The sequence below is a fragment of the Marmota monax genome, unplaced genomic scaffold (genome assembly GCF_021218885.2).
Source record: "Marmota monax isolate L192 unplaced genomic scaffold, Marmota_monax_Labrador192_F-V1.1 WCK01_AAM20220418_F8-fsc00064, whole genome shotgun sequence".
NCBI classification, from domain to species: Eukaryota; Metazoa; Chordata; class Mammalia; order Rodentia; family Sciuridae; genus Marmota; species Marmota monax.
The window spans coordinates 9,960,391-9,983,381 of record NW_026694542.1 but is presented as its reverse complement, the minus strand read 5'-3'; the positions used below and the strand labels follow the sequence as shown (position 1 = coordinate 9,983,381).

Here is a 22,991-nt window from a genome sequence, read left to right as displayed (position 1 = left end):
CCTTCACCTCATTAACTTGAGGCCGACTTTGGCCTCTTTCTGCTTGAAGACTTCTTTAGCGGTCACCCACAGGAATTTGGGTCTTAGGGTTCTATTTGTCAGGCCTGCCTTCCCCTCTGCACTGGTCCTGAGTGACCGAGGCATGCCCTGCTCTGGCCATAGGATGGACAGACCTTAAGCATACTGAGTAGAGCCAGGACATGAGACATGTGAACTGCTTCCTGAGGTGGCCTGCCCAGTCTGGGGGGCTGGTATTCATCTCTGATGCTAAGTAAGAGGTCCCTATGGGGTGGCTGTGAGGATCAAATAAGATTAGAATGTGAATGCTTCTGAGAAGGACCCATTGGTCTCTTCGTCAAAGTGATAGGGATAATGTAAACCTCAATTGAAGGATCATGGGTGTGCCCCAGAGGCTCTTGGCTCTTCTCCCTACCACTTCTTCCTCCTTTCCTGCTTCTACTCACATTTCAGGTGCCCCCAAAAAGGAGGTCTATTTCATGGCCATCATTGACATCCTCACACCATATGATGCTAAGAAGAAAGCTGCACACGCTGCCAAAACAGTGAAGCATGGGGTGAGCGCTCTCTTTCTTCCTCCAGGGCCAGCCCAGTGGGATACATCTGTACTCACCCTTGGACCCCCAGGAGGAGACCTTGGGCCTTCTGCTCTAGAAAGTGTTCTTCCACCCCATTCCTTCCCAGCACAGAACTCCCTTGCCTTGTGTCCCCTGCCCATCCATACCCCACCCCCACCTGCCAGTCTGGGTAATAAACACAACTTGTTTTTTCTCCAGTTCTCTGGCCCTCTGGGCCCTGAGCCTGCCAGCTTCTTTCCCTGGGGGCTGCCGGGCATGTTGTGCATCTTGTTGAATGGCCAGGAATAGCTTTGTTTACATGCCCACACTGCTCCCCATTGGCCTGTTTCCCCACAGCTTGAAGCTGCTGTTCTCCACACAGGGCCCCCCACAGAGAACCAGGCCTTCTCTGCCACCTCCCCAGTGCCTTTTTTCTACTTCACTGCAGACCTGAGTGTGTAAATTAGAGGAGTGGAGACAGGGACGTGACACTTTGAACTGCTTCCTGAGGTGGCCTGCCCAGTCTGAGGGGGTGGTATTCATCTCTGATGCTAGTAAGAGGTCTGAAGACCTGGCTCCTCCCAGATGCAGCCTCCTGGTTAAGGATAAGGAACTGACCTGAATGGGCCTCTTGTGTGTTACAGGCAGGGGCCGAGATCTCGACTGTGAACCCTGAGCAGTACTCCAAACGCTTCAACGAGTTCATGTCCAACATCCTGACGTAGTTTTCTTCTGCCTTCAGCCAGAGCCAGAGAGCTGGATATGGGATCGGGGATTGGAGAGGGAGAGGATATTTTGGGGCTAGATGGGAGGATAGGGAACAGAGTGGGGGGCCTGGAAGGCTTTAGTATTGAGACTGTAGCCTGTGACACTGAGAGCAGCTTTAGCTAGGGAAGAGGGGGATGTGCTGTGTATGCACATGCTCACAGGACATAACCTCACCTTCTGTTTACCCTTGATTTTTTTTTCCCCATTTGACCCAGGTTACAAAGGTGTTCCCTTTGGTATCTTGTGACTTGGTGGGTTTATTTGGGCTTTGTTTCTGAAATTTCATTGCTCACCTTGGCCACCTTCCCATCCCTGCCCGGCTCTCAGTTTCCTTAAATTAAAGAGGCACCTGGTAGGCCCAGCACAGAGGTCTGCTCCGAGCAGGGTGCACTGACACCAGCAAGGAGAAGAGGTCAGACACCTCGCCCTGCTGCATTTGATCTTACTTGGATTAACTTTTTAATTTTATAGAGTATTGTGCATAATTTCTTCTACCTTTCTACCTTGGATCCAAGTGAAATGTTACGTTTTTATTCCTCCGTTCTATCCTCCAGTGCTGTCCTCCCAAAGGAGCACTGCAGGCCAATGCCTGACATCTTGGATCAGAGTTGGAGACCTCCAAGGGGAACAGGTCCATCCTCATGGGATGGTAATGGGTGAGGGAGCTGCTGGGCTCTTGGACAGGTGGTTCTCAGAGAACCCTGTGGTCATCATCCAAGTCCCAGGCTCGCTTGGTCCCTGGAGTTGAGATATTCTGTCAAGCCTGCTTCATTGGCTCAAGAGGACCTAGAAAGCACCTTTGGATATAACAGAACTCTCGTGTTTAAATGGGAACTTCCTTTGGGAAGACCCCCAAAACTGATGTATGTCAAATAAGGTCTTGTGAGCCTCATCTATTCCTTCCTACTGACCTCCAGGCGCTCTCACCTGTGGTTGGCTTGTCACCGAGGACAGAGCTCCGAGAACCTGGGTGCTCTTTGCAGAGACACCTCTTTAAGCCTCAGGCCCACCATGTAGATGTCTGGCTCTCTGTACTCATGGTTTTTCACCTGGACGGTTATAGCAAGCAAGGTGCCCACAACAAGGAGTGTGGCATCCAAAACTGAGGTTGCTTCTGAGTCACTTGAGGATGTGACTCAGGAAATCCAACTTGAAAACCTGAGTGGGGTTTGACCCAGCTCCAGCATTGGGGCTGTTTTTCTTTTATTGCCTCTCTCTAAACCTGTGGCCCACAAGACTCTGGAAGAAGTGGCATCCTGCAGCTTCCTTCAGGATTTCCATCCAGTCTCACAGTCTGCCTCCCAGGCTCTCAGAAGTGAGCCACACCTGTTTTGTTACCATCAGCAGCTGGTCGCCAGGAGGGAAAATGGCTCCATTGTTCCATGTTGGGGGTGGTACATTCCTATATCATCCCACCCCCTCACCAATAATTGGGAACTTGGGATGAAAGATGGTAAAATTTGTAGATAACCCCAAAGATGTGAAGTTGGTTTGTGAATCATTTTAAATGAATAGGTGGTTTCCTGTGGCTTCCTCCAAAATGGCCAAGCTCGGCTTCTGGAGCAGAAACCAATGCTGTGTGTGTCTTGCCCACAGCATTCAGGTCAGGAAGGAATGGAGGCAGCATTCTTAGGCCTCGTTGGGGCCGCCCCCTTCTGGAAGGGCAGAGCTAGCTTTGAACAATTAGAGCAGGGCCATGAAGTGACTCGGGAAACACTTGGAACCATGTGGCTCTGGGAGAAAACAATTTTGACTTAGGAAAGGGATTATGTAGGAATAATGTTTGGACTTGATTTCCCCACCTCATAATCAAGAGTGAAATTTTGGATCTGTTCCCAGTTAGGCCCAGCATCTCCACAGCTTGGAAAGCTGTCTTCCAGCAGCCTCCATAGCCTTGGGCCCCGCCAGCTTTTCTGCACTGGGTCTGCTGATCATGTTGCCATAATGTGTATCAAAAAGTGTCACACAATCTTATCAGTTAAAGCAACTACCAGGTATCTAACTTGTTTAACATTGAGTTTTTGTGGGTTTTTTTTAAAAAAATTATATATATATATATACACACACACATATATATATATATATTGTTTACATTTTGAGAGGTAGCATTCTGTTTCAAATGCTTTTTGTTTTCCTGACAGTATTGTTGATTGGGTCGAAACATTTGAGCTGTGGTTTGGTGGATTTTAGATTTTTTTTTAAAGGTCATTCTCTGTGCTATCTTCAAAACCTTGGGTTTGGCCCTCTAATTCCTTTGGCATTCAGATGTTTAAAACCTATTTATCTTGGTTTATACAAGTTTTCTTTCTCTTCTTTTGTAATGATAAAGATGTTGTTTGGCTTGCAGTCTGAAAATGAATTGATCCCCGCGTTCACCTGCTCCCTCTTCTTTCCCAAGTCCTACCATTCCCTTTGTGGGCAGTAGGAGGCGTCTCAGGGGAAGGGACTATTCCTAACCTACCTCCCCCAGGCCATGCAGAGAAGCTGAACAGTCTTATGGCACCCCAGAATAATTTGGGGTCTCCTGGAAACAAAGGTATAGGAATAAGGACTAGGCTGAATGGTGAGGCCTGGGTGAGATAAGGGCAGGGTTCCTTTCCATTCCCTCATTCTCCCCTTTACTGGGTAACATCTACTCAACTTCTCTGTCCCTCTTCTGAAATGTCACAGCTGAGCAATCATCTCCCAGTCATCACCAACAACAGCATGGTGGGGGGTACTTGGAAAGATGTGAGGGGTGCTTAGAAAATCACACTGGCAGACCCCTAGACGAAAGCCTGGCCTTGTGTCCTTGTTCATTAACCACGGGGTCTTTCCTCCAGGACACTTGCCTTCTCTGAGGCTGGTGGGGTTGCAGGGCATCCGGGAAGCCAGCAGTTCTAGGAGCAGAGTTCCAGAAGCAGTGCTCCGTCCTCATCTAGCTCAGGGGTCACTGGTCTGTGGCTTACCCATGAGTGGCCCCTGTGGCTGTTCTCAGTGGCACTCAAGTTTCCACTACAGGCAGCTTTTCCTCCTTCCCCCACTCCCTCCTTCACTCCTCTCCTGTGCTCTAGGCCTGAGCACCTCTTGGTAATGCTCAGGGTGTGAGACAGAGACTTGAGACTCCTGCCCCAGAGATGTTCCCCCTTCACAGTCTGCCCCACCAATTCTGGGGCTTTCTTCATAGCCAGTCCCACCCCCTATTATCTTTTTTACCAAATCAAGTCTGGAGAGAAAAACATTAGCACTCTCTAGCATTTGAATGTTGAAGGCTAGAAGGACAGTGTGTTAACCCTCAGAGCTCTGGCCTTAGACCTGTGGTCCCCTCACGTCTAGAGACCTCACTTAAAGGCAGTAATGTAGGAAGGGGGGGTCCTCAAAGGGAAGCACATTCAAACAGCTACCCCCAAATCGACCTGCCGTCTGCAAGGGGCAGTGATACGACTCTAGGCCTCCTTTGATAAATGCCACTTATGAAGAGTAGCCCTTATGGAAAATGGAAAGGAGACTCAGCTGTTCCTTAGCAGGTCATGCTGAGATCCCAGGAAAGAGGCTGGGGAAGAAATTTTTAGAACACTTGGACTTACAGCCATTTTGTGACGAGGTAGGGGTGGCAGGCCTGGGGAAAGCCCTATGCTGCTCAGCACACCACAACATCAGGTCAGATCATTGTAAACAAAAAATATGAAGTTTGGAGTCACCTTTTAGGGAAGCAGGATAAACTACCACCCCACCATGGGTGGGACTTTTCAGCTTCCCACTGCAAGTTCATTTTTTTAAATAGGAATTTTCCACCCCCTGTGCTTGTCTAATGTCCACTCGAAACAGTTCGAGACCCCGTTACTGTTTTAAAATGCATGCATGTTAAGATGAATCTCCAACCCAAGGAAAAAATAAAACTCAAAAAGCTTTGTGTACATCTGGTACGTGTGAATCCTTTGGGAATGTCTTCCGCCACATATACTCCCCCCCCAGAATTAAAAGTTTTGGTCCCAGTTTTAGGGGCTGCTTGGGCAAAATCAGTGTATGGCTTGAGTCTGAAGAAAGAATGTGGTCAGTGTCATTCCACTTATAGATATAACTAATAAGCAATGTTAATTAAGCAGAGTCTGGTGGTGCACACCTGTAATCCCAACAACTCTGGAGGCAGAGGCAAGAGGATTGCAAATTTGAGGCCAACCTTTGCAACTTAGTGAGGCCTAAGCAGTGTAGCAAGACCCTCTCAAAAAAATGAAAGGATTGGGGATGTAGCTCAGTGGTAAAATGCCTCTGTATTCAATACCCAGTACCAAAACAAAACAACAAAAAAAGGCAATGTTAAGGGCACAGCACCAGGGCTGGGGCTGTAGCTCAGTGGCAGAGCGCTTGCCTAGCACGTGTGAGGTACTGGTTCCATCCTCAGCACCACATAAATAAAGATATTGTGTCATCTACAAAAAAAAAAGCACAGTGCCAGTGCAGGCTGCCTGCCCACTGTCATTGCCACGCACCAAATTGGAGGACTGAATCACTGCCCCCTCCCTCACTTTTCCAGCTGGGGAGGAGGGCCACTGGCTAGCAGCCCTGTTCTACTGGCTGGCTGTGCGGCTGACTGAATGAACATGGAACCTCTGTACCTCAGGTTCTCCTCCTGGATACTTTTTAGCTTAAAATCTAGTGGTTCTCAAAGTGTGGACCAATAGTATCAGCACCTGAAAGTCAACTGTAAATTCTCAGGTCTCATCCCAGATCTTATGAATCAGAAACAAAGAAAAAGCCAGGGGTGGTGGTGTGCACTTACAGTCCCAGCGCTCGACACTTGCTCAGGAGTTCGGACCAGCATGCGATGTAGCTCAGTGGTAGAGCGCTAGTGGGCAGGCACAAGACCCTGGGTCTGCTTCCCAGCACCACAAAAAGAAAAAAGGAACTTGTTTCCCCCTCCTCCTCCCCGTAATAACAGATCAACTTTAATTTCAGCACCTGAATTGTTTAAAAAATCCACAGAAAACTATCTGTATGCCAGGCACGGTGGCGCACACCTGCAATCCCAGGGGCTCAGGAAGCTGAGGCAGGAGGATCATGAGTTCAAAGCCAGCCTCAACAAAAGCAAAGTGCTAAACAACTCAGTGAGACTGTGTCTCTAAATAAAATACAAAATGGGGCTGTGGATTGGCTCAGTGGTCGAGTGTCCCTGAGTTCAATCCCCAGTATCAAAAAATAATAATAATCAGAAACCTTCCACAATTATAGTAGTAGTTAATTATAAGTTTTACAATTAATACTTGATATCAACAATCAATATTTAGCAGGAGATATTGAGCGTGATTTTTCAGTCTCATGTATTCTATTGGAAAGGTTTCGTAAGTAGGGATAAAAGTGGCCAAAGATAGATACTACCAGTATCAGACCAGCAAGTAAAAGTTCTCCCACAGTTTTTATCCCCCACCCTTTTTTTGGCATTTAAAAGTGAACAGTGAGAAATACTATATATTTACATGTACACAATGTATACTGTGAAAGCATATTTGTGTACAAACATAAAAATACTTGTTAACTAGTTTGATAAGTAATATATAAAAGTATGTAGCAGAAACATTCATCATCTCTGTGAAAGATCAATTTTATGTTTTAGATTACACCAAACAAAGCTTTAGTTTTTTTCACATCCCTTAACCAGAAATACTTGTAAAGGAAGGAGGATTCCACCCTTAGCATGGCTGTGAAAGGACTTAAATTAAGAAAACAAGTATACATTGACAAGCCTAAGTCCAGAATGAGTTCAAATATTTGGCCACATCTTCAAGAACAGTAGTAATAGCTGGGTGCTGTGGTGCACGCCTATGATCCCAGTGGCTCCAGAGGCTGAGACAGGAGGATCGTGAGTTCAAAGCCAGCCTCAGCAAAAGCAAGGTGCTAAACAACTCAGTGAGACCCTGTCTCTAAATAAAATACAAAATGGGGCTGGGGATGTGTTGCCCAGTGGTCAAGTGCCCCCGAGTTCAATCCCCAGTACAAAAATAAATAACAGGCTTGGTAAGCAATTTTTAATACAAAAGGCATTTTGGTATTTTAGCCACTGGAAAACAAAAGCTGTAGCACCAAGAAAGTTCTGAGATAGCTCACTTTTGTAGATTCCATTTAGTGTATTTAAGGTTAATTAGAGTTGACATCAACATTTTTAAAGACAGGCAAAAATTCACATTAAAACAAACAAACCCTCCCTATGCTTCTATTTAGAGTAGGTACTATGATTCCAAGAGTTAAAAATTATTTCACAACCTATGACTTCAGCTTGGCAAACAGATTCCAAACTGATTCATCCCTATTAAAATGTAAGCTCTTAAAAAAAAAAAAATGTATCCTTGAATAGGTAGACATGTATTTTAAAAGAATCAGACAATCTTTGAAGCAGCCTTGGGTTTCCTTTAAATTGGTCTGGAAAGAACCATTATATTAGCTTCATAGAAAGGATTAACTGGCTTCTTGGTCTAAGGTTAACACAGTGATCATCTGTTTAAGGATAGAAAGGTGGGCTGGGGATGTGGCTCAAGCTGTAGCGCGCTCGCCTGGCATGTGCGCAGCACTGGGCTCGATCCTCAGCACCACATATAAATAAAGATGTTGTGTCCGCTGAAAACTAAAAAATAAATATTAAAAAATTATCTCTTAAAAAAAAAAAAAAAGGTACCAACATTATGTAAACCTGTAAGGAAAGAAGGAGGAGATGAGGGCTTCCCCTGGCAGTTGGGAGCTAAAACTCAAGGGATTCTTGATGGCAGCAGTTCTTGTTTCTTCTTTCTGAGTTATTTCTAGTGAGGGAAGGCATTATTTTCTTTCTTTTTTGGTACTGGGGATTGAATTCAACCCCTGAGCCACATCCCCAGCCCTTTATCTATCGATATATATACATTTAGTTGTAGATGGACATAACACCTTTATTGTATTTTTTATTTTTATGTGGTGCTGGGGATCAAACCCACTGCCTCATGCATGCTAGGCAAGCGCTCTACCACTGAGCCACAACCCAAGCCCCTCTTGGCCCTATTTTTTTTTTTTTTAATCTTAGAGATAGGGTCTCACTGAGTCGCTTAGCGCCTCATGGTTGCTGAGGCTGGCTTTGAATCTGTGATTCTCCTGTCTCAGCCTCCCCAGCCACTGGGATTACAGCATGCACCACTGCATCCGGCAGGGAAGACATTCTTGCTCTTGAAATTTCCTTATACCCTGGACAACTTCATGGAAATCTTGATATACATTCATCCTAATCTTTGCTGATGTTCCATTTTTGTTATTTTAGTGGCCATGCTACTTGCTGTCCTTCAGTGTTACTTGTCTTTGATGATCTAGGTCAGCTTTATTACCAATTAAAAATCACTGGATCCCTGCGTGGTGGTGCTGGCCTGTAATTCCAGCCACTTGGGAGGCTGAGGCAAGAGGATTGCAGATTCGAAGCCAGCCTCAGCAATTTTGTGAGGCCCTATGCAACTTGGTGAAACATGTCTCAAAAGAAAAAAAAAAAATACTCAGTGGTAAAGCACCCAGGGTTCAATATCCAGTACCAAAAGAAAAAAAAATCATTGGAAATGCATGATCCTTTACTGAGATTTCTTCAAAACTGTCTCTGCCTGGGTGCAATGGCACATGCCTATAGTCCCAGGGGCTTAGGAGGGAGGAGAATCGTGAGTTCAAAACCAGCCTTAGCAAAAGTGAGGCACTAAGCAACTCAGACCCTGTCTCTAAATAAAATACAAAATAGGGCTGTTGGGGTGGGGTACTGGTGATATAGCTCAGTTGGTAGAGTGCTTGCCTTGCATGCACAAGGCCCTGGGTTCAACCCCAAAGGATGTGGCTCAGTGGTCGAGTGCCCTGAGTTCCATCCCCAGTACAAAAACAAGACAAAAACCCCCTGCCTCTATCTATGACTGAAAAGACCTGCAGGAAGCCCTCAAGAGCCCTTGTGTACTGTTTTCCCATGGCTCCACTCTCCTTGTCCAGCTGTGCCAAAATCTCTAGCAGGGATTTTGCTGCCAGTGATGTGTGTCGCAGTGCCCGTGGGAGGCATTCTGGGGTGGCTGTTTGGGATCCACTGTGCTAAACAAATGTCCCTTTGTTTTCTAAGGCATCTACTACAGCTTGCAAGCTGGGCTCAGGGTATCTTAGAAGACAGATAATTGACCCTAAAAAGTCAATTAAGTCAACACCTCAAGGGATGAGATCCAGTGTGTTTTGTGAACTCCCCAGGTTGATTCTAAAACTGACGCAGAAAACCTCTTGTGGGGGCTGGAGTTGTGGCTCAGTGGTAGGGTGCTCGCCTTGCACGTGCGAGACCCTGGGTTCGATCCTCAGCACCACATACAAAAATAAACAAGTGAAATAAAGGTGTTGTGCCCAACTACAACTAAAAAATAAATATTGAAAAAAAAAAAAAAAAGGGCTGGGGATGTGGCTCAAGCAGTAGCGCACTTGCCTGGTGTCCGTGCAGCCCAGGTTAGATCCTCAGCACCACATACAAACAAAGATGTTGTGTCCGCCGAAAACTAAAAAAAAAAAAAAAAAGAAACAAACAAACAAAAAAACCTCTTGTGGGTACTTGGCCGAATTTCTATCTTAAACATTTTTTATAAAAGATTGAGGATCACAGTTGGAGGCTGGCCTCAGCAACTTAATGAGACCATGTCTCAAAAAATAAGAGTACTTGGCAATGTGTAGAGCACCCTGGCTTCCATCCTCGGTACCTTAAAAAATATAAATAAATAAAGTAGCCTTGGACAAGTTCTCTATCTGCCCTTTAATCACAACTGCTCTGGCTCATTATGATGATTAAATTCTAGAAGGTGAAAGCAATTTATTCAAGGCCAAGCCCAGAGCAAGCATTCCACAGTGACTTGTAGATTATTCTCCCTGATGGATCAGTGGAGCAGCACACATATCAAAAGGAAAACCTGAGCCCAGTAGGAGCACCTGCTTAGCATGTACAAGGAACTGGGTTCCACCCCACCACACCCATCCCTAAGAAAAAGAAAGAAAAATCTGAGGACCAAGCTAAACCTTAGTAGCTCTTTGTACCTGCCTAGTTGGGGACAAAGAGTTGTGGGGAAGCACCAAAGACAAGCAGTAATGAAAGAAAGGCTATTTTATTTTTTTAAAAAAAGGAAAGAAAAGAGAAAAACTGGATTCTGTGAACGGGGTCAGTCCATTCGGGCCTTCAGTGTCCTGGTGGTGATCTTATCCTTCTCACTGTAGAGGGAGAAAATGACAAGAAAACATGTATACCCACCTAACTGGTAGCTACGCCTCCTGCCCCAGCCTTAACACCGGGCTCTGGGCAAGGAGAGCTGAGGGCCACCTACTGCCCCCAGGAACTGTCCAGCAAGCCTCAGCTGGTGTCAGCCTGTGGTGAGAAGCAGGAGGATGAGAGGGAGAACTGGGAAGACTCCACAGGAGAATCACCTAGGGGAGCTTCTCCCAGAAAATGGTGGACTGAGATGCCCTCCAAAGAACAAAAGGCACTCCCGAGCTGGGTGCAGCGGCGCACACTGTAATCCCAGCTATCTGGGAGGCTGAAGCAGGAGGATCTCGGGTTTAGGGCCACCCTCAGCAACTTAGAGAGGCCCTATCTCAAAATAAAATTTTAAAAAGGAGCTGGGGTAGGGCACTTGTCTAGCATGTGCAAGGCCCTGGATTTACTCCACACTATAGAGGGGGAAAAAAAAGAAAAAAAAAAAAAGGTTCCTCAGGCCTAGAGATCCCCTTGATCTCATCCCAGTGAACACAAGAGAACCTTAGGGTGGTAAATTCTGTACTCGCAGGAAGCTAGCAGGCTACCCCAAGAGGAAAAGGGTCTGAACACTGACTGGACTGCAGAAAGCAGCTGGAAGAACACTTTCTACTTTAGACAATTAGGTCTGGTCACAGTCCCAAAGAGGGGTGTGTGTGTGGCAGTTAGAGAGCTGGAAAATGGTTCCCCAGAGCTCAGCACATCACATGGTTCTGGGTTCTGGACTTGTGGGGGTCAGGAGAAAGAATGGGGAGCTGCCCAGATGTTCAATTTGCAGTAGCTTTGCTGTGGCTCCTGCCCACATAGCTCCCTGAGATCTTAGGGTCACCATTAGGGAAGAATATGAGCAGAGGAGGCAGCTCAGGGTCATGGAGCCCCACCTGGCAGAGGCTGGGGGGGGTGGCATGGAAGCACTGACTTCTGCTCAGTGCCTGCCACAAGCCCAGGCTTTTTTCTCCTCATGCCTGCCCAGCTGGCTGGGAAGATGGAGTGCTCGTGGGGCAGCAGAGAGACAGGTATCTGCAAAGTGTCCAGACTTCTCCCAACATGTACTCACATGATGTGGACAATGACTCCCATGCCTGACACTGCGTCCCGGTCCACAGCGTTCAGCATGGCTTGGGAGATGGTTTCAAACAGGTGTTCTGGATCCTGTGGCAGAGCAGAGCCCTTTCAGACTCCTGACTTAGTCTGGCTCCTTTACTTTCTTTTTTTCTAGCCTCAAGGTCCCAGTTCTGGCTTCTGCCATGCTTGAAGTGAGGCTATTCCCTGGATGTGGGAAGCCTCAACTCCTTCCTTGGCAGGGAGCAGCACTATGTAAAGATGTCACACTCTGAATTTCCTCCAGGAGCCAGGAGCCAGCAGCGTGACCTGAGCAAGTAACGCGTCCCTTCACTGAACCTTAACTCCTCTTCTATAAAATGCGGAAAACAATCTCCATTTGGCTCTGATGTGCTTTCTCGGCTGCTGGATGAACTCTCCCCCTGGATGTCCCATAGGCACCTCAGAATTCAACCTGTCCAACCATGTCCACCCTCCCCACCCCAAACCAGCTCCTCCTCCCACACTCAGCCTGGCTAAGCTAGGGGGAGACTCAGCCTCTTCAGCATCTGCCTCCTCCCCTGCTTCCTTCCCAGAAGTCCCCCGGAATGGCTGCCCTTCTGCCCCCACTGCCACCGTCTTTGCTCAGGACTTCAGTGCCTCCTGTAGATGACAATAGCCTGTCACATCCAGTTCCTTACAGTGGGGGGAAAGTGTTTTAAATTCCTTTGTGTGGTTTGAGGCCCTTAGAAGTCTCATTCCAATCTCCTCCTCCCACCCCATCTCAACCCGCATTCCGCCCCCATGGCCACCCTGAGCTCTAGTCATGCACGGAACACACCGAGCTCTGCCTGTACCTTGCCCAGGCCCGTCCTCCTGCCACCAGGTCCTTTCCTTCCTCCTCTTCCCAGCACACTGCATTTTAACAGGTATCTGGGTGTCTGTCAAGCTTTGGTAGATGTCAGTAAGCCCCTCAAGTCACACTGTATCCAGGTCCAAGCCTAGAGGGCTGGCACGCAATGACAATAGCTACCCCTCCCAAGAGGCAGTATCCTGAGCTCTCTTCATGAGCTTTCCTAAAACCACACCTAAGTCAGTCTCTGTCAGTACCCTCTTTCCCAGCTGAGGTGACGGAGGTAAAATAACAGAATCAATAATAACCAGGGGCTGGGAGTGTAGCTCAGGGGTCGCACACTTGTCTACCATGTGTGAGGCACCGGGTTCAATTCTTAGCACCGCACATAAACAGTGAATTAAAATAAAGGTCCATCAACAACTAAAAATACATTAAAAGCAAAATAAAACAATAGCTAAATGGTAGATGGACCCAGGTTTCCAACCCAGACAGCCTGGGTCCAAACCCATTCTGTCAGCTGCCATTAATGCTGCACTGTGTTAAATATTCGTTTGATAATGGAAATGAGTACCCAGTAAATCCAACTCGAGGCTGTGGTAAACAGCTGACCTGGGCCTCCTAACAGGGGTGCTCTCCTCCAGAGTCTGCTGGCCCCGGGGGACGATGCTCCTGGAAACCCTCCCAAGGAGCAATAGCTGTAGTCTACCCTCCGGCACTCCATTCTCCCCACGACTTGCCACACAACCACATTTTGTTCCTGATGGCCATGGGTAGCTACCCCAGAGCCCAGCTCCCCTCTCTGCCACCAACTCACCATATTGGGCTCCCAGAGGGACTCGCACATCCCGTACATTTGTTCAGCGCAGGTGCCACTAACTACAAAGTCGTCAGTCACCATGGGGCAGCCAATGAGGTCTAGAGAGCAAATGAAGGGCTTAAAGGTCTTCGGGTCCAACCCAGCGATAACTGGCTCTGTGTAGTAGGGGCCAAACCTGCAGGACCAGGACCAGAGAGAGAAACCAGGGCTCAAGAGTACTCACTTTCATATGCAGGCCTATTCCGACAGACAAGGCTCTGGTCCAACCCTGGGAGGAAAACTCAAGACCTGCTTGGGAAGTTCTTCTCCCCGTGGTCTGCTCTGCCTAAGCCTCTCCTAGTAGCTGGCAATGCTTGTAGACCTCATCATCACCACCATCAACTCGTGATCCTCCTATTCCAGCCTCCCAAGTTGCTGGGATGGCTACAGTGCCTGGCTTCATCTTCTTTTCTCTGACACTTCCCTTCACATCCATCTTACCCTGGCCCTCACTTCTTCCCTTCTTTGGGAAATCAGCCTCCTTCCCTATCCTAATCCAAAGTTCTATCATTATTCAATTCTCTAAACATTAATACCTCTATGCCTTTAGAAAAAGAATTTGAGGCTGTTTATTGAAAAAATAAAACAAATCAAGTACAAGTCATTCAGACTGAACATAGTATTGTTCTGAGCCACCTGGCAAGGCAAGGCAAAGAGGGAGACTCAGTGAGCTGGGTTATTTCTCAATGCCTACAAAAGGAAATGGCAGCTTATTGGAAATTTTTTCTAGATCTCGAACTCTGAGCATAATCAATTTGTTGGGCATAGTTGTACATGACTATAATCCTAGCAACTCTGGAGGCTGAAGTAGAAGGACCCAAGTATATAGCCTCAGCAACCTAGCGAGACCCTCAGCAACTTAGCAAGACCCTCATATTAAAAAATAAAAAGGAATAGGGATGTGGAACAATGGTAAAGCATCCCTAGGTTTAATTATCCCCAGTACAAAACAAACAACAACAAAAAATTGAGAAAAAAATCAGTCTTACTTTTTTTTTTTGGGGGGTAGTGGATGAGTGGGGGGCCTCATTAAATTGCCTCAAACTAGTGAGCCTCTGGCCTCAGTCTCCCAAGTACCTGGGATTACAGGTGTGTACCACCAGGCCCAGCAAATCTTAGGGATATATATTTTTAAACTCAGGGGCCCTCTACCACGGTTCCTCATCCCCAGCCCTTTCCATGGTTTGAAACAGTGTCTCACTAATTGCTGAGGCTGACCTCAAACTTGGGGTCCTCCTGCCTCAGCTTCCTTAGTCACTGGGATTACAGGTGTATGCTAACACACATGGTGTCTAATTTTTTTTTTTCAGGACTTACATTTTTCTAAGTTTTACTCTATATTTAATTGATACATAATAATCGTACATATTTATGGGGTACAGTGTGATGGTTTAGATGCATATAACATTGTGTAATAATAAATTCATTGTGTTTAACATCTCTATCACTTCAAAGATTTGTCATTTCTTTTGGTGAGAACATTCAGAATCCTCTCTGCTAGTTCTTTGGAAATCTACACTACACTGCCGTTAACTATCATGGTGTCTAACTTTTATTTTTCCCTTTGCAGTGCTGGATGGAACCCAGAGCCTTAATCTTAGGGATCTTTACATATAAAATACTTTTTAACTAATGGACAATATTCTCAATAGAAACAGTAAGTACAAAAGTATTATCCATGTGTCTCATTGACTTGTAGTAATTTCTAAGAGCATGACCTTCAGGAATGGCTCTATGAAAAATACTTTAGGGCTGGGGGTAGAGCTCAGTGGTAAAGCACTTACCTAGCATGTGGGAGGCCCTGGATTCAATCCCCAGCACAGAAAAATAATAATTAAAATTGTTAAGGCAGAAAAAACAAAGGGGTGTGTGTGTGTGTGTGTATGTAACATGCTTTAATCCAGTTTCTCAAAAAGACCCCCCTGGGTAACAATTTCTGTAAAAAGTTGAAATTTTTATATTTTCCTCTCAATAAACGAAAAAAAAAAAAAAAAAAAAAAAATCCCGGACTATCTGGATAATGAACTTAAAACCAAGGACAGTCATGGAGCTCAGGGCTTATGTTTGGGGTCAGGATCATGCTTTGCCAAAGCATCAGCTGTAGGTCAATTTTAACTTTTACTGCAGTCTTTTCACAGAGGGGCCTGGGCTCATGAAAAGTGTTTTTCTTTAGGAGGCCCAGTACATGCTACAGCATGCAGATCACTGTCTCCACCTATTCTGATAAAAAAAAAAAAAAAAAAAAAAAAAAAATTTCACTTGGGCTGGGGAATGAAGCTCTGAGCTATAGCAACTAAGAATTCAGAATTTTTCATGTGAGTCTCACCGTATTTTTATTCTTTTTAAGAAGCACAAGCCATTAAATATTCAGCTAGATGTAAGTGAATTTTTATAATTTTATAAGACTTGCCCCCTTCCCCATATAAGTCAATCTAAAAATTTTTCTGTTGCTAGATGTGGTGGTACATGTCTGTAATTCCAGCTACATGGGAGGCTGAGGCAAGGGGACTGTTCCAGTTCAAGGCCAGCCTCAGCTATTCGGCAAGATCTTGTTTCAAAATAAAAAAGAAAGACTGGAGATATATATAGCTCAGTGGTAGAGCACTTGCCTAGCATGCATGAGGCCCAGGGTTTCAATCCCTAGCACTGAAATAAAATAAACAAAACAACAACAGAAACAAAAACAACTTAGGGTTTTATTTTTGGTTTTTTTTTGTTTGTTTGTTATTGTTTTGGTATTTTGGATCCCACTGAGCCACATCCCCAGCCTTTTTTATAAAAATTTTCTATTTTGGAGACAGGATCTCACTAATTTGCTCAGGGCCTTGCTAAGTTATTGAGACTGACCTCAAATATGGGATCCTCCTGCTTCAGCCTCCTGAGTCACTAGAATTATATGTGTGATCACCACACCTGGTTTCTGTAATGAGTTTTCCTCACAAAAACTAATACTAATAATGAGAAATGGGAAGACAAGGAGGACTGCCTGTCCCTCCATTCAACACGCCTACTTGGCCAATCAAGGGCTGTACTTCCACTCACCGTTTCTCATATAAGAGGTTAGCCACCATGCTCATGAGGGTATAAGGCTTAATCTGCCGACCTTCCTTCAACTCATACAGGTTCAGTCGGAACTTGAGGCGTTGAGCACTACAGTGGGAGGAGAAAAAAGTGAGTGAGTCATTGCTGGATGTCCCCTTGAGTCTACCCTGTGGTAGTCAGGAGGAACTCAAGGAGATATACAACCTCTTTCCTGACCAAGGGATGCTGCAAAGTCTTAAATGTACTCAGAAGCAACAGCTTTGTGCTGATGGACAGGAAGGTATCCAAGAAAGAAGGCCACACTTCCCCTAGGGCCATCTCAGAGCCCACCAATGCCATGCCTGGTTTCTGTAATGAGTTGGAGGCACAGCAATGCTTCCAACAAAGACTTAGAGACAACTTTAGTTCCATCTTACAGGTGAGGAAACTGAGGCCTAGTGAAGTAACTGTTGCCCACAAACAAGCAAAGTCAGTGAGAAAATCTCCCAAAGAAAAGGAAGCAGTGTGAGGAGAGAGCAAGGCTGCTGGGAGCCTGCACGCTGACAGGAACCTGAGCTGTGGTTCTCTGACTCCAGCAGGGGAAAAGGGTGAGCTGGGTTAGAGCTCAGGTGAAATTCTATGTTCTTGAGACATAGGGGGCTTTAAGGGAAATGAGAGAGAATATTTTCTGACAAGCGTCCACCCTATCCATGAACGAGTCTTTCAGCCTTTTAGGACCGAAGTCCAGAGCTGCTGCTCCTTAGGCCACCAGTTTCCTGCAGCCCCTGCCACTTGTGACCTCATATTCCCGCATGGAATACTTTCCCAGTGCTTTTCCTCTTTTCTTCTCTGACATCTCTTCCTCCGCCACTGCTAAAATAAGATTCAGTTCTCAAATTGCAGCCTATTCTTTTCCCCTCCTGCTTTGTCTCTCCAGAATCTTCTCCCATGGATTTAACACATCACCAGGGCCTCTCCTGCACTGAGCTGGTAACTTTAAAACCCTAATTGCTTGCAAGATATTTCTGAATGGCTTGCCTTCTCCTTAAAATTGGTGTCAAACTCAAAGTCATCATCTTTTCCCCAAAATTAGTCTTCTCAGCTCCTATATTTTAGTTAACATGCTCAAAATAAGAATCATTTTTGGATCTTAACTGTGTTGCTTACGTGCCGGATACTAATCTAGATTTTAGTACAGTTGTCCCTTGATATCCATTAGGGACTGGTTCCAGGAAACCCCCTCCCCCCATACCAAAATATGGTGGTGTAACAGGTGTCATGGCACTCACCTGTGATCTCAGCAACTCAGGAGGCTGAAGCAGAAGGATTGAAAGGTCAAGACCAGCTTCAGCAACTTATTGAGACTATGTCTCAAAATAAAAATAAAAAGGACTGGGGATATGGCTCAGTGGTAAAAGCACCTCTGGGTTCCATTCCCAGTAACAGAAAAGGCAAAGCCCCAGATCCTTCCATTGTTTTTTTACACCACCTTCTTAGGACCATAATCTTCACACTTGGACCATCACAAAATTGACTTGGCTTCTCTTCCAAACTCTCCCTTTTCATACAAATAACCACTATCAACTAGCTAACTTACAGGTGAGGAAATATGCACCAATCCATCATGAGTTGACTATCTCTGTATACCTGCTTTGTTTACCAACTAGACATGAAGTTCTTTAGGAACTGGGCAGACACCACTCTGGCCTTAAAGAGACCTGCACTGGACTGGGGCTGGTGGTGCACACCTATAATCCCAGACTCAGGCTGAGGCAGGGGTTTGCAAGCCAGCCTCAACAACTAAGTAAGACCCTGTCTCAATAAATAAATAAATAAATAAATAGAGCTGGGTACGTAGTTCAGTGGTAAAGCTCCTAACTTCAACCCCCTATTGCCCCCCATCCCCCGCACAAAGAGACCTGCACCGGGATCCTGGCTGATACCCATTAACTTGCATATTGGACAAGACACTCTGAGATTCTCGGATTGTTCATCTGCAAAGTGGGACAGCAACCTGGTAATATCTGAGATTAAATGAGTCCATGAACAGTAAGGTGCCTTCCAGAGCCCAACAGAGTAAATGCTGGTCTAGGTTGTTCAGACATCTGTACCGCTGGGGTATGGGAAAAGCCTCAGACTCACTGAAGGTGTTTGGCAGACCGACCAACATCCAGGTTGGTCCAAGAAAGTTCTGGGTGTGGGCAGAGACCCCTGACACTTACACCGTCTGGACATCTGTGGCGAGCCCCGCCAGGCCAATGTATAGCCGGTCACCCATAGGAAAGATCTTCTGGAAGTCCGTGGTCACCATCTGCGCTTGGATCCCGAAGCGCCTGTCTGCAGCGATGGCCACACAGTTCTTCCCCTTCATGGCCATGACGGCCCCTCCGTTATAGGACATAATAGACTGGGGAAGACAAAGTGGAGGGTCTCAGCGCGAGGAGCCAAAGGCTGCCATAGCCCCCAGCCCAGCCCCCGATCTGAATGCTCCTGTGCTCCCTGTCCTCCAGACTGGAGGCTCCTGGACGCCCAGAACTCCAGCTCTTTAGATGGGCCCTGTGCGACAGCTAAAAGCCCCACTCAACCCATAGGTCCTCCCCGCGGGGTCCGCTTCCTTCGAATTGAACCTGCTTCTTTCCATCAACCCAGAGATACCCTCTCCGCTCCTAAGCCTGACCTTACCCCTCCCGGCTTCTCAATTCCTACCCCATGTCCTTTGTCCTCACCCCCTTTCTCACCATGATTGTGGTATACTAGGACCCCCGATCGCCGCTGCAATTCCAGTAAACCGGTCCTGGCTTTCTCTACGCCAACAATCTTGCTGTTTCCTTTCCATTGGTTGATAGACCAAGTCCTCCTGGCAACTTGGGATTTCTATTGGCTGTTCCATCCGTCAATCATCTTCACAGGTTTGGTTGAGAGGCCAAAACCGGGGCGGGGAAAGCGGAAAGTGAAAAGTCACTGTGAGTACGGAAGAGCCCTGTGTCGGGGTGCATGCTGGGATATCGGCGGACCCAAATTCAGCCTTAGGGACTAGAGAAGGGGCGGGGCCGGCACGCACGTGGGCTGGAAAAGCAGTGCTGGAGAGCTGCACCCCGAGCTGCACCCCGAGCTGCAGGGCTTTCATGGAGCACGCTGTATAAGTCACTTGTCCTCACTTTATTTCTCTGTCCCAGAAATCCTTACAGCTACTTGTACCTGGGCACTTTGCGAGCTTCCTATATTCTCTGGCTTTGAACAGTGCGTGGTGTATGGAAGGCTCCCATTAAGTCCTAGTTGTAAAAATGCGAGAGGGAGGGGAGCACGTCGCGGGTATTCTGCAGCTACAGGGGTTCAGCTTCAAAGGGAGTTTTGGAGAGCAGAGGTGGGTCTACTTTTTGGGACCTCTCCGACGGGTCGTCAGTGTAGCCCTAAGTCTCAGGTCACCCTAAAAAGGGACAGTTCGGACCTCTCCACATGTAAGTACAACTCAAGATTGGTCAGTGCCGATCTCTAGCAGACAGACCTCTAGCAATCGAGGAGAAGCGACCACGTTTTGCGTCTTCCCCAACCAAGCCCTATCGCCCTCCCTCACGGACAGGACCTTTTCTTTTCTCCCAGGATCTGCTTTCCTTCGCTGGATTTCAGAGCTCTTGTTACGGTTCCTGTGCCATCCAGGCTCCTTCCCATTGACTCGGCTCTCTGCTACCCCAACAGTTATCGCAGTCTCTGTGGCGCAATCGGTTAGCGCGTTCGGCTGTTAACCGAAAGGTTGGTGGTTCGAGCCCACCCAGGGACGTAGCCTTTTTTTCCCTGATGGGATTCTTTTTCTTTTTTAAAAAATCACACCTTCCTAAAAGCCAAATTTTGTATTGAAATGAAGAGGCAATGTTTGTTTCTGCGACTAATCAGAGGACTGAAAAATTTGTTGTAAAGGACGGAATAATTTCTCTCGCTCTTCTCATCATTGCCTTCCCACCGCTATGCTCAAACTGGATTGCAGGAAAACAGAGGCTTTTGTATCACGAAAACGAAAAGGCGATTTGTTTTATGATGAATTTTTTCCATAGGATTAAGAATGAATATGCAATGGAGACAGTTTTCCATTGTCTCCATCAGTGGATGGTACGAACCCTAAATACTATGTCTGGAAGGGAGGACTGTGAAGATAGAGAAGGAAGGGCAGAGACAAGCTGAGGGATGAGGAGAAAGGCTCCAGAAGGGGAACATAGTTAGGGTTAACAGAGAGACAGAAAGAAGGGACATGACAGAGACATAGGGTGAGTGGGGAAGCCCCCAAGAAAATGGAGAGAGGGAAAAGAGAATCGTTTAATATGAGATTTTGAGAAGCACAGAAAAAAAGAAGAGGAAAAGAAAGAAAAAAAACAAGATGCTAGAGATACAGAAGTGGGGAGGAAAATGGGGAAATATAAGTAGAGACTGGCAAAGAACATTATTTCTTGGGAAAGAAAAGGTGTGAAGGACACATATACTCATAAAAGATCTAGAGGAAGTGCTCTCTCCTATCTTTGGCATTTATTTTTATTTTTGGGGGGGTACCAGGGATTGAATTCAGGGACACTCAACCACTGAGCAACATCCGCAGCCCAATCTTGTATTTTATTACAGACAGGGTCTCACTGAGTTGCTTAGTGCCTTTCCATAGCTGAGGCTGGCTTTGAACTTGCAATCCTGCTGTCTCAGTTTCCCAAACTGCTGGGATTACAAGTCTGCCCACTGCACCCAGCCTATCATCAGCATTTTAAAAGGGATCTTATTCTGGAACTAGCTCTTAGCATATGCTGAAAATAATCACCTAAATTTCTTGGGTTCCTGCCCTTTGGGAGCCGCTAGTCTGTGAGTGACACAGTGACTCTTGTTCTGAATTATCAACTAGAGGACCACATGAGATACAAACAAAATTGAGGGGATGCATAAGGCTTTTTATGTCTGCAGAAGTGCATTCCAGTGACCAGGTCGGGGAGCCTTGGTCTACATGGAAAATAGCAAGGGAATCTTTCAATCAGTTCTCTTGAGACTTCTGGCTCACAGGAGGCTTCTTTTGGACATCCTCTCCCTCTCCATTGTTTATCAACCCTTAGATGTTCACACATTCACAGGGACAAGCCTGAATAGACACCTGGTGCTGAAGGAGCTAATGGGACAGGCTGTGTCCCTCCTAGTTTGCCCTCATCTGCCCTGTAAGTGCATGGCATGCCACAGCCCATCTCATCTGCCAATGCCTAAGTGCAGTACTTGACCTTGACACGTGACAGGTGCTTCCTTGTCAGTTAATAGAACAGAGTGGAAAACCAGAGAACTTAAAGATGTGGCCCAGGGGTTGGGCCAGAAGTTCGCCTGATAAGTCAGAAAAGGTCAGGGTGTGCATGGAAACAATTGAATTGGAGTTTAGTGGAGACTTTAACAATGTTCCTCTCCAGCAGTTTACTCTGACTTGCACTTAATAACTGAGGAATGAGTGAATGAAACCCCCCCCCCCCCCGCCAAAACACACACACACTCCTTGGGGGCAGCCCTGTGGAATTCATGGGCCGCATTGGAAACGTGGAGGAACATCAGTCGCCTTTCCAATTTAGCTGCTACTCCCTCGAGGAGCAGCTCCTGGGTGCTGGTGTGGATCGCGGGTGGGACCAAGATCTCTGCGAAGCCCCTGTATTTCTCTTGCTTCTAGCAAAGAATGGAGAACTGGGAGTCCCTGCTGCGCACCTCTCCGTACAGAGGGAGTGGATGCCATCGCTGGAGAGTTCAGGAGGCAGACGCCATACTTGACCCCCGGACAGCCGGTGAACCCACGGGTCTTCTCGTGCAGGATCTGGGAGCAGCAGATACCGGATCCTCCTGGGGCCTCTCCCGCGACTTCTAGGACCACGGACTCTAGGCGGAAATTCCTCCCGCCCTTCCTCCTCACTCCCATTTGTCCAATGTGGGCTGAAGACGGAGGCTCGGTTCATTTGGCGGCCAGTGTCCGCAGGGTTCCTGGTTGCCAATCTGGATGAAAGCGTTCAGGTTGGAGTGGGGGGTGCCCAGCTTCGGGATTGCTTTGGCTGCAAGTACGGAAGGAAGGAGCTGGAGGCAAGAGCTCTGAAGCTCAGCCAAGATACGTCTTCTGACTCCAGCCAACCCACTGTCAGGACGCTTAATGACGTTTTTGGCCGGATAATCGAGCTCTTTGGACGGACAGTCATGGTGGCCATCTCCAATAAATCGTGAATAACGAATAAGCCAATAGACCGTTCTCTAATGAGGCCCACGGTCGTGGCCATAACGCAGAATCGATTCGCTTCCTTGGCGCCAGCTCCCGGTTCTCCCGGCTTTTCCAAGCCTCCTTCCCTGAGCCGGAGCCACTGGGGACCCGATAGCGAGCGCTGGCCGGAGCCGAGAGCTACGGTCGGAGCGGGCTGGCGCTGATCTCCTACGCGCTGGTGGCTCCCGCCGTGGCGACAGGGGAGGCCCTCGCACAGCCACGCCAAGCGCAGAGCGCAAGGAGAAAAATGCGGGAATCAGCGCAAGGCAGGGAAAAAGCGCGGGCCCACTTTCAAGCCCTGGCGCCTGGTTTTCTAGTCCGTTCTGACTCTCGAATTCGGCCGATTATTGTGTCCCAGGCCGGACGCCTGAGTTCCAGTCTGAGCTGGTCTCCTC

The 22,991-nt window shown here is 47.1% G+C and overlaps 2 protein-coding genes and 1 non-coding gene across 5 annotated transcripts in view; 2 read left to right on the top strand and 1 right to left on the bottom strand.

Moving 5' to 3' along the window:
* Positions 1-5,239, top strand: part of Pip4k2b (phosphatidylinositol-5-phosphate 4-kinase type 2 beta) — a 32,265-nt gene extending 27,026 nt beyond the window's left edge. For all 3 annotated transcript variants that reach the window (XM_046420398.1, XM_046420397.2, XM_046420399.2), the window contains 2 exons: positions 472-575; positions 1,220-5,239. In XM_046420398.1, the coding sequence (XP_046276354.1) occupies positions 472-575; positions 1,220-1,300 (185 nt within the window). In that variant the 3' untranslated portion in view covers positions 1,301-5,239. The remainder of the gene's footprint in view (positions 1-471; positions 576-1,219) is intronic.
* Positions 5,240-10,416: 5,177 nt separating this feature from the next.
* Positions 10,417-19,229, bottom strand: Psmb3 (proteasome 20S subunit beta 3). The gene is made up of 6 exons (XM_046420605.2): positions 19,091-19,229; positions 18,575-18,759; positions 16,374-16,481; positions 13,290-13,467; positions 11,636-11,730; positions 10,417-10,538 (listed from the first exon to the last, which is right to left on the bottom strand). The coding sequence occupies exons 1-6, from the start codon at positions 19,091-19,093 to the stop codon at positions 10,490-10,492; spliced, it is 618 nt and encodes a 205-aa protein (XP_046276561.1). The 5' UTR covers positions 19,094-19,229; the 3' UTR covers positions 10,417-10,489.
* An 827-nt stretch (positions 19,230-20,056) lies between these two features.
* Positions 20,057-20,130, top strand: Trnan-guu (transfer RNA asparagine (anticodon GUU)). The gene has a single exon. It is a non-coding gene; the product is annotated as a tRNA-Asn (tRNA).
* The last annotated feature ends 2,861 nt before the right edge of the window (positions 20,131-22,991 follow it).